The sequence below is a fragment of the Sarcophilus harrisii genome, chromosome 4, assembly GCF_902635505.1.
Source record: "Sarcophilus harrisii chromosome 4, mSarHar1.11, whole genome shotgun sequence".
NCBI classification, from domain to species: Eukaryota; Metazoa; Chordata; class Mammalia; order Dasyuromorphia; family Dasyuridae; genus Sarcophilus; species Sarcophilus harrisii.
Genome location: NC_045429.1, coordinates 312,133,518 through 312,149,077, shown reverse-complemented (window position 1 = coordinate 312,149,077; position 15,560 = coordinate 312,133,518). Strand labels below are relative to the sequence as shown.

Here is a 15,560-nt window from a genome sequence, read left to right as displayed (position 1 = left end):
ATCAAGTTAGTTAACCTCTCAACAATACCTCATTTTTTAAACAAAGGAGTTGAACTAGATAAAGTCTCAGGTAAGGCCTCTCCTCGTTATGACATTTTGTGACTACATTAAGTTAATTGAGGATCTCTCAACTGACAAGTTTTGCAGTCCATTACTTACAAAATAATGCATACGGTGAAATTTTTTTCCAACTGAACAAAATCTAGAATGTAGCATAATATCCTAATATTTAAATTATTTAAATGTCATTTATAGGATCTGCTAGCATCTATAATAACAACCTCTCTGAAATGATGGACTTAAAAGAAATCAGGATGATCACTGGTGTTTGCCCACAATTTAACATACATATTGATTTCCTTACTGTGAGAGAAAACCTCAGACTATATGCTAAAATCAAAGGGGTTGCACCAAAAATGGTGGAGCAGGAGGTAGGTAAACATTTTAGAATTGATAAAAGGGTGAGACTAAAATTATTCATTCATGGAAATATGGCTATTTTTGTTCAATTATCTATATACAAGTCAATTTAGGCAGGGAGAGCCTGGAATAACTTTATCTACTTGTAAAGGATAGTGAGAAGAAAGAGGTAAATCTTAAAGCATTTTCAGTTTTTTTAACTTGGTCTCCTCTCTTGGTTAGGTGGAAAGAGTTTGCCTGGAATTAGAAATGAAAAATATTCAAGATACTTTTGCTACTAATCTAACTGGTGGACAGAAAAGGAAGCTGACCTTTGGTATTGCCATTTTAGGAGATCCTCAGGTAAATGGGATTGAATTAGAGGTTTTCAAAATGAAGAAAATGAAACTACTGATGTTCTTCCTTTGTGATTAGAAAAATATAAACAGGAACCTACTAGGAAATGCAATATAATCTTTTCAGATTTCTTTACACACACACACACACATTTTAAGATTTTTATGCTGCTTTCCAAAAAAAGTCTCACTTTAAATCAAAAAGTAATTTTATGTGCTTTCATTATCTATAGGTATTGTTGTTGGATGAACCAACTGCTGGATTAGATCCTTTTTCACGGCACCAAGTATGGCACATCTTAAAGGAGCGCAAAGAAAACCATGTGATCCTGTTCAGTACCCAGTTTATGGATGAAGCTGATCTTCTTGCTGGTGACACTTGATTTTTTCTCCTTATACTCATCAAGAATCTGAGGAATCAGGAAAGCATGGATCAGGGTCATGTCTACATTGAGAAACACAGTGATAGAGGATAAGAGAATCTTGTTTCCATATATTAAATGTCTACAGTATGGTAACACTTTCATTTCCAAAGGTACATTGATGACTATATCAGTGTACTGAATCTGAAGGTTTGTTCGTTTATTGCAAATTTGCTTGGCAAGCAATATAAGAGGGGAAAAGAATTGTATTTTTTTCTTTTTTATGAGAGCAGTCAATTTCAAAATTCTAGGTCACATTGTTTCATATCCAATTGAAATTTTTACCTATTTCCAAAATATCTGGCTTGATATTTTGCCCTCTTTCCCTCAAAATGAATCTCCCAAAATTGTTTTGGATAAGACAAAAATATCCTAGAAATTATGATTAGCTTTAGAATGCATCAGATTTATTAGGTTTCATATTAAATCCTGTTATTTTATAACTGTGTTATATTCAATTCAGTGAGATCTCAGAGCTCATCAGTTTCAGATGATTCTATAAGTTCCATCATATTCTTCCTACCCTCCTACCACCTTATACTTAACATTTATAAATGAAATAACAACTTCTTAACCTACTTTATAATTGCTTTCTTTTTGCTCAGATTGGAAAGTCTTTATATCCAGTGGGAGACTGAAGTGTGCAGGTTCTTCTTTGTTTCTAAAGAGAAAATGGGGAATTGGTTATCACTTAAGGTACTATAACTTGGAGAAACTTAAAGATTTGTGTATCAATATTTTTGGGGTTTTTAAGGAATTTGGCTAATATAAAGGATATTCATTGAAGTTTGAAACATATAATTTTAAGAAAAGGTGAAATATATGTATTTATTATTGCATATAGCAGAAACCAAGTATATGGAACTTATTACCAGTAACCAAATGTGAATAAAGTCTGCGTTAGCCCTGAGAGGTCTCAGGTTCTGTATTCACCTCAAATAATCATTCTCAAACTACACTAGTAAGAATTAAAGTTTTATTAAAACTAGCAAGAGATATAAAGATTTTAGAAATTAAAAATACCTGATGAGAAGCCAGATTTAATGACAGTCATAGACAAATGTAGTATTATCAGACATGGCTCCCCATCTGTTTCTTTATCTTTGATAGATACTTGTTCCAAGTCCTAATAGCAGCAGTCTGTGAGAATGGTAAAGAGTTTGGATCAAAACTCAAGAATCAAAAGAGTAAAAACACTTTCCCTCAGAATTTCTCCTCTCTCCCTTAACCAATAGAAAATAACATGTCATCCTATGGGGAATTGGATCAATTGTCAAAACAATTTTATTTTCTCCTTAAAAGGAGTCTTTCTATGAGAACATACATTTTTTTTAAACTAGAAGCTGAATCTCTTTTTTATTTATGATGCAGCATTTCTCATACAGATTTATGTAAAAAAAAAAAAGGACACTAAATGAGATTGCTATAGGGATTGACAAAACCTAATACAAAGTACAAGAAAACTTTAGATGAATTCCTGAAGGCAGAGGGTAGCCAGCATTACTAACCTGTTGAATAGACTCTGGTCCTCACAAAACATTTCTTGTCATGACTGTTAGGGAGAGAATATTTTTTAAAATAAAATACTAAATAAATAAAAATAACATTTTTAAAAATTATTTTTTAAAAAGATACATCTATCCTTGATCTGACTCATGGTAATGTCTTTTGTAACCTTGCATTTTCATAAAATTTTTCCTTTTTTGTTTGGAAAAATGAAAATAGTTCTAGTTTGAGGATTTTTGTTAAATTAACAAGTATCTCATTATGAAGTCTAACATACTTTTTTGCTTATATCTGGGCAGTTAGGTAGCGCAATAGATAGAATACTTAAAATACTGGTCTTGAAGTCTGAAAAACTCATCTTCATGAGTTCAAATCCAACCTCAGTCTAGCTGGGTGACCCTTTTATCCTCCACTTTCTCTCAAAGACTGGTCAAATTCATATCCATTGTTTCTATGACATCATCTATCCCTTTCATCTGTTGTTATTCCCTTTTTCGTTTTCCTTCAATTTTTCCTAACATCAAAATCTTTTCCAATGAGTCCTATATTCTCATTATGTGGCCAAAGTATTTAAGCTTCAGCTTCAACCTTCCTGAATTTTTTTATTTAATTTTGCATTTTTTCAATAGTATTTTCTTTATCCAAATACATATAAAGGATAGTTTTCAAAATTCATTTTTTGTAAGATTTCATGTTTCATATTGTTTTTCTCCCTCCTTCTCTTACTTCCTCCCTCCCCAAGACAGAAAGCAGTCTGCTAAAGGTCAAACATGTACAATGCTTTTAAATATATTTGCATATTTGTTATGTTGTGAAAGAAAAATCATATCAAAAGGGAAAAAAACATGAGAAAGAAAAAGCAAACAATAAACAAAAAAGGTGAAAATATTATGCTTTTTTAAAAATCTTCTAAATAGCTTGCAAAATGTTATGAACAGAACATTTAATTTTTCTAAGATTATAGTGGCAGTGATAGAAACAAATATACCTTATACATATACAAATACAACTTATATGCATTTTTCCTTATAATATTTCAGTTTGCACAAAAATGAATCTTGTGACTCAGAGAGAATAACATCACTTATTAAACATCACATTCCTGATGCCAAATTAACTGCAGAAAGTGAAGAAAAGCTGGTATACACATTGCCCTTGGAAAAGACAGCTTCATTTCCAGGTAACATAATAAATATATTTTAAAATGAAATCTAGAAATAATACCAATATGAGAAAAATAAATTTGGGGGTCAATTCATGTGAATAAGAATGAAAGATTATTATTTGAAAAGACATTGGCAGCTTTAATTATGTCCTGAGAAAGTTGATCATGATGGTTAGGGAATTTAAAACTGTTAAGTTTATAAGGATAAATTGAAAAAATGAAAGATTTTTACTTTAGAGGGGAGAAAACTCAGAGGAGGTATATGATAGCTATAGAAAGGAATTTGAAGCAGTACTAATAGGCTGGTTGTTGTCCTTTGTTCTAGAAGAGGACCAAAATGACATCACTATATTAGAGTCAAGTTAATGTGTCTGACTGTGGCTGATTAGACCAATACAAAATTGGAATGTGTTGCCACAGGTCGGAAACAAATAGTTCCTATGAACATTTGGGGCAGCTTTTCTAACTTTGTGCATTTCACACATTTTTCTCTGAGCCAATTTACTTCTGCTTTGCTCACAGAGCACAGCATTTTCTCTAATGAGGGCGTGCCAGGCTGTGCAATCCTGTGCCAGTGTCTTCCATGTCATACAATCAAGTCTAAAGCTTTTAAGGACACCTTGAGGGTGTCCTTGTATTGCTTTTTCTGATCATCTTGTAATTACTTGCCCTGTGTGAGTTCTCCATAAAATAATCTTTTTGGCAAACATTTGAATGCCAAATGAAGCACTACTACGTGAAAGAAGAATTGAACTTCTAAAAATTCTCAAAGGGCAAATCCAATGAGAAAAAGTTTCCAGAATAGATTTTGATTTCATCCATGGTTGTATAACCTTAAAAGATAGTGGGTTTCTTATTTCAAACTGATTTGAATTAATACTTTAAATGAGTTCTTGCAGGTTTGAAGTATGAAACTGTTGAGATTCTATAAGTATTTGGAGTAATATATTTAAAAGTTGTTATTTCTTACTAATCTCTGGTAAAAATGCTTTCAATTAATGTTTTGTATGTTTTAAATATCATAAAAACATTTTAGATCTAATGCATTATTTTGAGGGTAGGTTTTCTATAGAAAAAAACTCATTCCAAATGCCTATTCTTATTGATAATTATACTTATACTTATTCTGAGACTCAGTAAAGTTTTTTATAGTTTTAACATGTTTTTGGCATTCTTTAGACCTTTATAGTGATCTTGATAATTATGCTGACCAAGGCATTATGAATTATGGTGTTTCCATGACAACTCTGACTGAGGTATTCTTGAAACTCGAAGGAAAAATAGCAACTGATGAATCAGGTAAAAGTGTATTCAGATACCCTAATTTTCAAGTGCTCTGACTTAAGACCCAAAGCTATGAATGTACTTCTCCATGCTTTACCTGACCACCTTTCCCCTGCCCAACAACATATTATCTAGCTAATTATAATATTCATAGTATTCAGAATAATGCAATAATAGTTTACATCTCCTATCCATTTTCCAATGATATCACCATACTCTGGGTGTTCTCTCACTGGAACCTGCGCTTTGTCCCTACCCTTGAGCTCTAACATTCGAGCTTTTGCCTTATTTTGCCCAAATACAGGCTTTCATGTCACTTCCTGGTTGTTTCCAAACAAGGCCACCTACAATTCAGTCATATTCATCACCTCCCTCCCATCAAAAGGTAGTCTAAAAAATGAACTGTGCTCTGTTAATAGAAATTTCTCTTTATTTATAGTTCTCTGAAACTAGGTCTCCTGTTGACTTCTTGACCATTTCCAAACTGTCATACTGCATGCTACTTCCTCTTCATATATGTTTTCACCCTTTAGCATGTAAGATTTCTGAGAACAGGAACTATATTACTTTCTTACATTTGCATCACAAGTACTTAGTATAATGACTGTCACATAATTAGTCAATAAATGTTTAGCATTATTTCATTCATTCAATATCTGTTACTGTTTTCCCTTAAAATACTTATAATTTTAATAGTAGACAACATTATAATCCAAAAGAATGCTATATATATATATATATATATATACATATATATATACATATATATACACACACACATACACTGAACTTATTATTCAGTCATTTAGCAAGCATTTAATAATCATACCCTTTGCCAGGTGATGGGAGTGAAAAGACTTAGAAAAACATGGATAGACTTGCACAAAATCATGCAGAATCAAGAGAATGTTGTATACAGTAACGGTAATATTGTTTTAAGAACAACTTTGAGTAACTAAGTCATTTTGACTATTATACATACCCAAATTAACTACAAAGGGCATTTGAAGGAAGACACTATTTGCATCTGGAGAAAGAATTGATAAATAGAAGCATAAATAGAATCATGTATGTATGTATATATATGTATTTATACACATGCATATTCATATTTCTGTAATGGTAGATAAGGGCAAAGGGGAAAAAGAAAGTTACATAGTAAATGTATTATATATTTAAAAGGAATAGCAAGCTGTACATAATAGATTTGCAATTTTATTTATAATTATCTTTTTTCTATTGTTATGGAAATGCTTATTTTATTTCTTAAATTCAGAATATAATAATGTAAAAATTATTTTAAAATGATTTAAAAATTAAAAGAAGACAAAGACAAAACAGTTTCTACTCTAAAGGACTAGCTTCCATCCTCATGGGAAGTTTCAGTTATATGAAACTAACCAAAGCAACACCTTATTATTCTGACACTTTCATAGGATGGGGAAAACAAAGGAACATTTAGAGTTAGCCACGTAATTCAAGAAGTCAGTTCCTTTAAGCATCCCAAAATGCTGTCATAACAGTTAGCTGGAAGGAGATGGAAAATATTTGAGTATATATGATATAATCAATATTACACAGATAGCAACAAACCAACCACTTCCCTCAAGATTATTACATTCTACTAAAGGGATACAATAATTGTTTCAGTCCTATCCGATTCCTTGATACCCTATTTGGATTTTCTTGGGAAAGATAACTAAGCTGGTTTTCCATTTCCTTTGCGAACTCATTTTACATATGAGGAAATTAAGGCAAACAGGGTTAAGTGAGTTGCCCTGAATCACACAGGTAGTATCTGAAGTTGAATTTGAACTCAGGTCTCCCTGATTCCAGGGCTGATGCTCTTTCCTCTGTGCCACCAACCTGCCTTTATAATGTATATCCATTTATAATTTGTGGAATCCAAATTTTTTTTAAAGAACTATATCTTTTATGTACATTTTATCTTCTCTAGTAGAGTAAAAACTACTTAAAGATAGCAATGGTATTCTCCCTTCATTATTTGTTTCCATAGCTTGGAAATAGTAATGATGATTATTTAATTAAAATAATCATTGCCTTCATTTTTTGTCATTGAATTGACACTATAAATACAATATTTGAGACCTCTGTTTAGATATCACTAAGAAGGAAACTATTACATTTTGAATCTAATTTTATTTATAAGAAATGTATTTTGTCTTCTCCTATTCTCAATGTGCCTACAGATTTTAGCAGTTGTGAGCAGGAGCAAACAGAAGTCACTCAGCATTTTGAAAACTTTGTTGAACCAGAGCAGTCTTTCTCTTCTCTTAGTGGAGAGAAGATGGAGACAGTCAGTGGCATGGCTCTCTGGAGACAACAGATTTGTGCAATTGGAAGGGTTCGTTTCTTAAAATTAAAGCATGAAGGGAAAGCTGTTCTGTCATTGTGAGTATCAGAATTCTTCTGATTTATTTAAGACATAAAAATATGTTTTCGGTCTCTAAAATTTTTTCTTCTACTAAGTCCTATTCTGATGCCTGATCATGGTGACCCTGAATTCTTGAAGTCTATATCAGCTTAACATGAGCTCTATTTACCATGTTTAAAAGAAGCTTCAGATCTAGTCCTGGCATCAGATTATCTCTGCTTTCTGAGGATCAGCTAATTAAGCAAAGAGATACTCCTCAGCGGTAAGCTGATTGTATAGTGACCAATACTTTTGCTGTGAAACAAAGAAAAAAAAATTCCAGTTCTATAGACCTCCTCCTCTCTTCTGCAGCGACAATTGCAAGGTGGAGTATAAGGAAACGGTGCCAATAAATCAGTCTTTAGACCATTTTAAAACATTTTTAAATTTAGCTATTGTGTATAAATGTGAATTCCTTGTCCAGTGACCAACTAATGAACATAATATGGAAGAACTAAGTTGCATCAATCTTGATATCTCTCTGTAAACAAAAATAAAAGTCAGAAGGAATTTTTAGTTAAAAAAAAAGTGACTCAAAGGTTCTCCTTTATAAAGGAACAAATATAGGAAAAAAACAAATATGGAAGATTTGGTTTTATTGAGTTTAAGGGCAACAAGAAACACCATTCCATGGGACATCTGATCATCCCATATTGTGGTACTCAAGCTAATCATTTGCCTCTCAAAAAATATCATTATGAAAATAATTGCAGCTTATCTGCCAAATTTTTTCAGAGGATCAAGAAGTTCATAAATTATAAGAATGATAAATCAGAAATGATAAATAAGATCCAGTTCAACTTCCAATCTGAGGATTTCCTTATTGATAATAAAGTCCTCTCTACAAGCTCCTGTTTACAAATGACATTATGTTCATTGCATATAGCCCATGAACATTTTAGAGTTCTCTAAATAAGATCTCTAATCACTGAGTTTGGCTTAATTTTCCATACAAGAAAACTAAGTGGACAAAAAATGCCTGTGGTCCTCTCTGTGATATAGAGTTGAATGAACAAATTCTAAAGTCCATTAGTATGTATATTTTAGATAATCAATTCTCAAGCACTTTATGACACTGGCATAAGGATCACCTAGCATGGTGTGCTCTCATTAGAGAAGGCTTTGTGCTTTTTGAGCAAAGCAGAATTGAATTAGCCCAGAAGAAATGTGAGATGTGCAAAGTTAGAGAAGCTATCCAAAATGTTCATGGAGATTATTTGTGTACAATTTGTGTCAGGGCATTCTGAGCTCATATTAGTTTGGTCAGCCACCATAACTCAACTCTAATATAGTGATGTCATTTTGGTCCTCTTCAAGAACAAAGGACAACCACCAATCAATATTTTGAAAAAATACTAGACATGGGTATGAAATCAAGTAAAAGGAGGAATATAAACTGCATTATATTTAGATACATTTTTAAATGACTACAAGATTCTTTCTGAAAAAAAAATGTACAACTTTTCAAGATTGTTTCTGACTATAATCCTGTGATCATACATTTTTAAATGACTACAAGGCTCCTTCTGAAAAAAAAATGTATATCTTTTCAAGATTGTTTCTGACTATAATCCTGTGATCATATGCTTAGCATTCATGTTGATATTCTCTTGACTAAGGAACCCCAGAGAATAAAAAAGTTATAGTTCAATGAAAGGAGAATGCACAACTCATAATAAGAGAGTTAAGTAAAAAAGTTGAATGTTGTTAATTTTATCATGCACTCACAATTCAGTTATATGTATACACACATATATAATTATACTATATATAATTTTTAGTTATTCTTACATTGTAGTATTCATGATAAACGCAATTCAAAAGACCATGTTAACATCAAATGATGATAAAGTTGAGATATTCTATGCAGAATTTGTAAAGAATCTTAAAACTAAGTCAATGATATTAGTTAAATGAAATTGGAAGCTGGATTCTGAGAAGGAATATGAAAAATAGAAGTAAAAGACTATAAATTATGAATACTTTCTTCAAGAAAAGGTTCAGAAGTAAAATCATTACCTTCAGGAAATTGTGCAGCTCTTGATTGTGCAGTTCTTTTAACACTCCTATACTGGTCTAGTGGTCTAATTTAATACCAATATTTTCCTCAGTAGTGCTGAGTAGTTGAATATCACAATTTCCAAAGATTAAAATTCCAAGTGACCCAACAAGTAAAGGAAAAATGCACAGTTGGTGAGAGGAGAGGAGAGTATTTTATCAATAGTGACATTATATAATAGATGTAATCATCATCATTGTTAGCATTTATACAATACATTAAGGAGAATTATGATATTCTCCACATGGAGTGGACCCACTTCTGTTCCTTTTGGGCAGTTTGAAATTCTACTATGCTTCCTTATAATCCTATTTTATAATTTGCAATTTCAGGAAGAAAGGAACCTGAAATAAAAGCCTTTCTTCAATTTATATTAATCTCCCCTGATCAAAAACTGATTAATGGAATAGAAATTTGAGCTTCCCAAAATGATGTAACCATTTGTCCAGCTAATCTGGCCATATGTAAATCTCTCCTCTTCATCAATCCATTGTAACCCCTCTAAATGTAGTATAATCTGTAACCTATATGTTATAGTTGGCTCCAACTATTTGTAAATAATTACAAATTGTCATTCCTATCATTATTTTCTTTGGATGACTTTAATATTGTGTGTATGTGTGTGTGTTTGTGTGTGCCAGTGATCAAATTCTGATTTAGTTTGGTATCCTCAAAGTATCAAATTGTTTGAATGAGACTAACGTGCAGATGAGTAGGTTTTTTTTTTTCCAGATAAAACTCATGAGCTTGTTTTGTGGAAGGAATAGTTTTATAAAACGCTTTGTCAAACATTTAATAGCTCTGAAAAAAAATGCAGAGTATACAGGTATTTTTCCTTGATAGACAAGTAAAGAAAAACTAAATTACTACTTACATGTGATATTTTCTTCTTTCTAGATTTTTATTATTGGCAGTTACTTTGATACCTGTTGTTTTTGACCAAATAGTATTTCAAGTATTTCATCCTCTTGTTTCTTGGGAATTTTCTCCTGATACATATTTCCTCTCCCCTGGACAGAAGCCAAAAATTCCCCTCAGCAACCTATTAATTCTCAACAATACAGGTGAAGAAATTACATTAACATTTTTAAGTGTATGATTTTTAGATTTAAAAACATCTTTTCTAATTTCTCAATATGACAATAGATTTATTATCTAATCCAAAGGTGTCTAAACATTTTGATTATTACTCTTTCAATAAAATGTATATATTTACAAACAAAATATATAAATATTTAGGATATAGAGAAAGGATGTATGATTTCACTGGCAGCAGGAAATCTTGATGAGAAAGTTTTCTCTACTCATGAAACTATGTATCTTCTCTGTGTCTTGTAACCTCAAAGCACCAAAAAGTTAAGAAATTCACTCAAGATCATAAAATCAGTATGTAACAGAAGTTAAATAGCCCCAGATCTTTCCGTCTCTGAGGCCAATTCTCCATACAGTGATGCTTCTTCTTTAGTTACATTTAATTAAGAAGATTTTTTACATCACTAATATACAAATTTTAAGAATTAACATGATTTATTTCACCTTTATTTCATACTGTTCCCTCTCTTTTTGTGCTTTAGAATATATATTAGTTAAACAATGTATATGTAATATATATAATATGCATATATATCTATATATTACACACATGTGTGTATAAAAAGAACATATCTGCACTTGTATATGTTGCTTAAATTTTATTTGCCTCAATTTCCTTATCTGAAAATGGGGATAATAATAGCACCTATATCCTGAGTTGTGAAAATTAAATGAATGCTTGTCACAGTCTCTGGCACATAGTAGGCTCTATATAAATATTAGTTGTTGCTACTACAATTACTACTACTACTACTATTATTTTTATTATTATTATACATACACATATGCTGCTAGACTATTGTGCCAATATATATGTATTAATTAAAAATAATTAATACCACTATATTTTTATATTAATTACATATATTTATTTGAAATATTCACATATACTGTTATATAAATATCTACATTATAAATATCCAACATAATATTAAATAAGATATAAATGTGAAATAAATAACAATTTAAAAATTTTTATTAGTAGTATAAAAGTTTTGATCCAACAATTAATGAAATAAGATAATATTTTAGTGATGTTATTGAATATGCATCATCATAATTTAACAATTTGTGATGTAGCCTGACAAAAGCCCAGTTCCTAGTTCAGTTTATTTCTTCACTTGGTTTACCATTTATCCCTGAACTATTGTTAGTTGGTACCAGCAGAAGAACAGAATCCCTGATTTCAGTTACAGGAAATAGAGGACAGCTGTAGTTTTCAGCTATCAGAGGGGCTGCAAGGAATAAAATCGTTTGCAAGACATTGTGACCAGGGGCTCTAGCCTACACTTTAGGAGTAGAAAGGTGGAGCCGGAGACAGACCTCAAAAAATAACAAAAAGAAGACTCTAAGACTGGAGCATAATTCCTCATACCTTGGGACTAACATTTGATCATACTAATAGCTTTTAAAAATAAAATAAAACAAATGATAGTGATGATGGTAATAATGATAATGATGATGATGATGATGATGATCAAGCAAAAGAGAAAGAATCCAACTTTTGATGGGAATAGGGAAGATCAGGGTTCATATCAAAAGGTAATGGAGTTTTAAAAAAGCCATTCTTAAACTTACATGAACTGTTGCTAAGTGAAATGAATAGAATCAAGAGAACATTTCCCACAGCAACAACAAGATTATGCAATGATCAATTCTGATGCAGCTCTTTTCAAGAATGAGGTAATTCAGGCAATTTCAATATACTTGTGATGGAGAGAGCCACCTGCATCCAGAAAGAAGACTGCAGACTGAATGTGGATCACATCATAATATTTTCACCTTTTTTGTTGTGCTGCACATATTTAACATGTATTGGATTACTTGCTGTCTAGGGAAGGAAAGGGAGTGAAGGGAGGGGGGAAATTTCAGTATGCAAAGGGGAATGTTGAAAACTATCTTTGTATATATTTTGAAAAAATATATTATTTTTAAAAAAGGAAAAAGCCACTTCTTTTTCAATGAGAAATGTGAAATAGTCTCAAGCAAAAAAAAAAAAAAAAAAAAAAAAAAAAAAAAAAAAAAAAAAAAAAAAAAAAAAAAAAAAAAAAAAAAAAAAAAAAAAAAAAAAAAAAAAAAAAAAAAAAAGACTTCTTAGAAGAACTTTTTAAAAAATTTTAAAATCCAATAAGAGACACTGAGGAAAAATTAGGAAAAAAAGAAAAATCCAAGAAAATCAAGAAAATTACAAAAAGAAAGTTAATCAACTTGAAATAGAGAACCAAAAACTTAAGGAAGAAAATAATTCTCTAAAAACTAAAATTGGGCAAAGGGAATATAATGATGTCCTAAGATACAAAGAAATGATAAAAGAAAAATTTTAAAAATTAAAAAGGACAACATCTAGGACAACTAAAATTTTAATTTAAAATAATCAAAATTATTTATTTTATGCTTCAAAAATGCTCTGTTGTAATATGGCTGAAGATCTGATACTGTTGAATTGGCTTCTTTTACATCTTTTTTCCCCTGATTTCTTAGAAATTCCTGATCTTCCATTCTTCTAATTGAATTGTATTATTTTTTCTAATTTGGTAAAATGTTTCTAGTAATTTAATTGGGGTGGCATTATATAAATAGATTTGTTAGGTAACGTCAATTAAAAAAAATTATACCAACCTTACCTACCAATGAACAATAAACATTACTTTAATTATTTAGATCTAACTTTATTTGTCTATAAAGTGTTTTATGTTTACATTTGTATATGGGTGACTTCATTCCATTCACATTCTGAATTATAATTACTTGTGTATTTTCCTCCTTCCTGTTTTTCCTATTCATCTTTTTCATCCTACTCCTATAACTCCTCAACTTTACTTCTATCTGCTACTTTGACTTTATATTCCTTAAGTTATCCACCCTTCTAAGAATCCCTCCCTTATCCTCTCCCCCACCCTATTCCCTTACCCTATTATTTCATTTTAAATTTAATATAATTTTATGTTTTTCTGTATGCATATATTGTTCCCTCTTTAACACATTCCAGATGAGAGTAAGGTTTCAGCTCTGACCTGTTCTTCCCTCTACTAGTTTTTTTGTGTATTTATTTTTCCTTTTTTACCTCATTTATATGATAATTATCTTTCCCTACAATTTTAATTTTTTTAGAATCACCCTATTATACTCAGCTCAACTCAAGCATTTCTTTCGAACTACCCAAATAAAAATGACTATCATAAAAGAACTAATAATATTTTCATACATAAGATATAAATTATTAGACTTTTTTGAGTTCCTTAAAATTTGTATTTATGTTTATTTCTGATGTTATATGTTAATTTTTCCCTTAAGTTCTGCTTTTTCTCACAAATATCTGAAAGTCTTTCATTTTGTTAAATATCCATTTTGTTGTTGTGGGTTGTTCAGGATTCCACTTAACTTTGCTAGGTAAGTTACTTCATCTCTTTTGCTTTACAAAATATAGCATTTTAAGACATATTATTCTTCAATTAAGCTGCTGGTGTAATTCTTATTGCAGCTTCACAATATTTAAATTGTTTTTATTCTTGTTGTTTCTAATATTTTCTCCTTAACCTGGGAACTTCAAAACTTGGCTATGATATTTCTGTAAGTTTTCCTCCTGGGATCTCTTTCAGGTGGTGATTCAGATAGTGATTTCTATTTCTACTTTGTTCTTCTTGTTCTAGAACTACAGAGCAATTTCCCTTGATAATTTTTTAACATCATATCAAGAACCTTTTTATTTAATATAATTTTCAGGCTGTCCAATATTTTCATATTATTTTTTCTCAAGCTGCTCTCTAGATCAGTTGTCATTTTTCAAAAGAACCATGCATCAGAATTGATCATTGCATAATCTTGTTGTTGTGGGCAATGTTCTCTTGGTTCTATTCACTTCATTTAGCATCAGTTCATGTAAGTTTAAGAGTGGCTTTTTTTAAACTTAAATGCAAAATTCTTTGGTATAAATAAAACATTCAGCCAAGAATAGAAGGAATGCAGAAAATGGAGGAAAACTTTTATAAACAATCTTTCAATTAGAATATGATGGGTTAGAATATTGTGGTGTATGGAAATGATAAGCTGGTTGGTTTAGAAAAACATAGAAAATAGTGTAGTTTACATATGTGCATGTTTATCAATATGATTGTGCATGTATATGTTGCATATATACATATATGTGTATATTTACATGTGTGTATTTGTGTATGTGTATATTCATGACTAATTATAACATTCTCTGAGGAGGTAAGGAAGGGGGGGAAATAAAGGCTAAACTGAACAGCAGAGAACAAAAGAAAACCTAAAAGGAAGCAAAGCAAGACTGTATAGCCATGAAAACAATCTGTAGTAAATATTATATAGATTTTCTTGACATGGAAAAATATTGCTTTATATTGAATCAATCCTCTCATGTTTGGCTGTGTACATGACAATGTTTTTTCTTCTATTATTTTTTATTTAAATGTTCTATCTTGCACTTAAGTTTAAAATAAATAAATTATAAAATGAAATATAAAAAAGATTTTTTAAAGTTTATCTAAACTAGTCAAATATAAAAAAATTCTAGCATCATATGTGGTGTTCCACAACCATAAGTATCATTTCAAAGAAGTAAGAAAAAATATTTTACTATATCTTCCTTGGAACCTTGCTTGGTCAAGCTTACTTGGTCATTATAATTTCAAAACATTCAGTTTTGATTCTTTTGTTTTCATGATTATTCTCTCCATTGAACTTGTTATAGTTATTATACCATTACATTACATTTGGCATATATTATTTTCCTGGTGTTGGTGTTTTTTCTTTTTTTAATATGAGAGTTCTCTCTGGGGGAGAGGGTTTCTCGGGGAGGTTTTCTGGAGGCAGCTTTAGTTTC

General features: G+C 30.7%; 1 protein-coding gene across 2 annotated transcripts in view; it reads left to right on the top strand.

The window, feature by feature from the left end:
• The window catches only part of LOC100932448 (ATP-binding cassette sub-family A member 10-like), a 99,444-nt gene that overhangs the window by 43,159 nt on the left and 40,725 nt on the right, over positions 1–15,560 (top strand). For both annotated transcript variants that reach the window (XM_031965704.1, XM_031965703.1), the window contains 8 exons: positions 256–431; positions 643–762; positions 989–1,127; positions 1,783–1,873; positions 3,724–3,863; positions 5,028–5,147; positions 7,343–7,544; positions 10,523–10,689. In XM_031965704.1, coding sequence (XP_031821564.1) covers positions 256–431; positions 643–762; positions 989–1,127; positions 1,783–1,873; positions 3,724–3,863; positions 5,028–5,147; positions 7,343–7,544; positions 10,523–10,689 — 1,155 coding nt within the window. The remainder of the gene's footprint in view (positions 1–255; positions 432–642; positions 763–988; positions 1,128–1,782; positions 1,874–3,723; positions 3,864–5,027; positions 5,148–7,342; positions 7,545–10,522; positions 10,690–15,560) is intronic.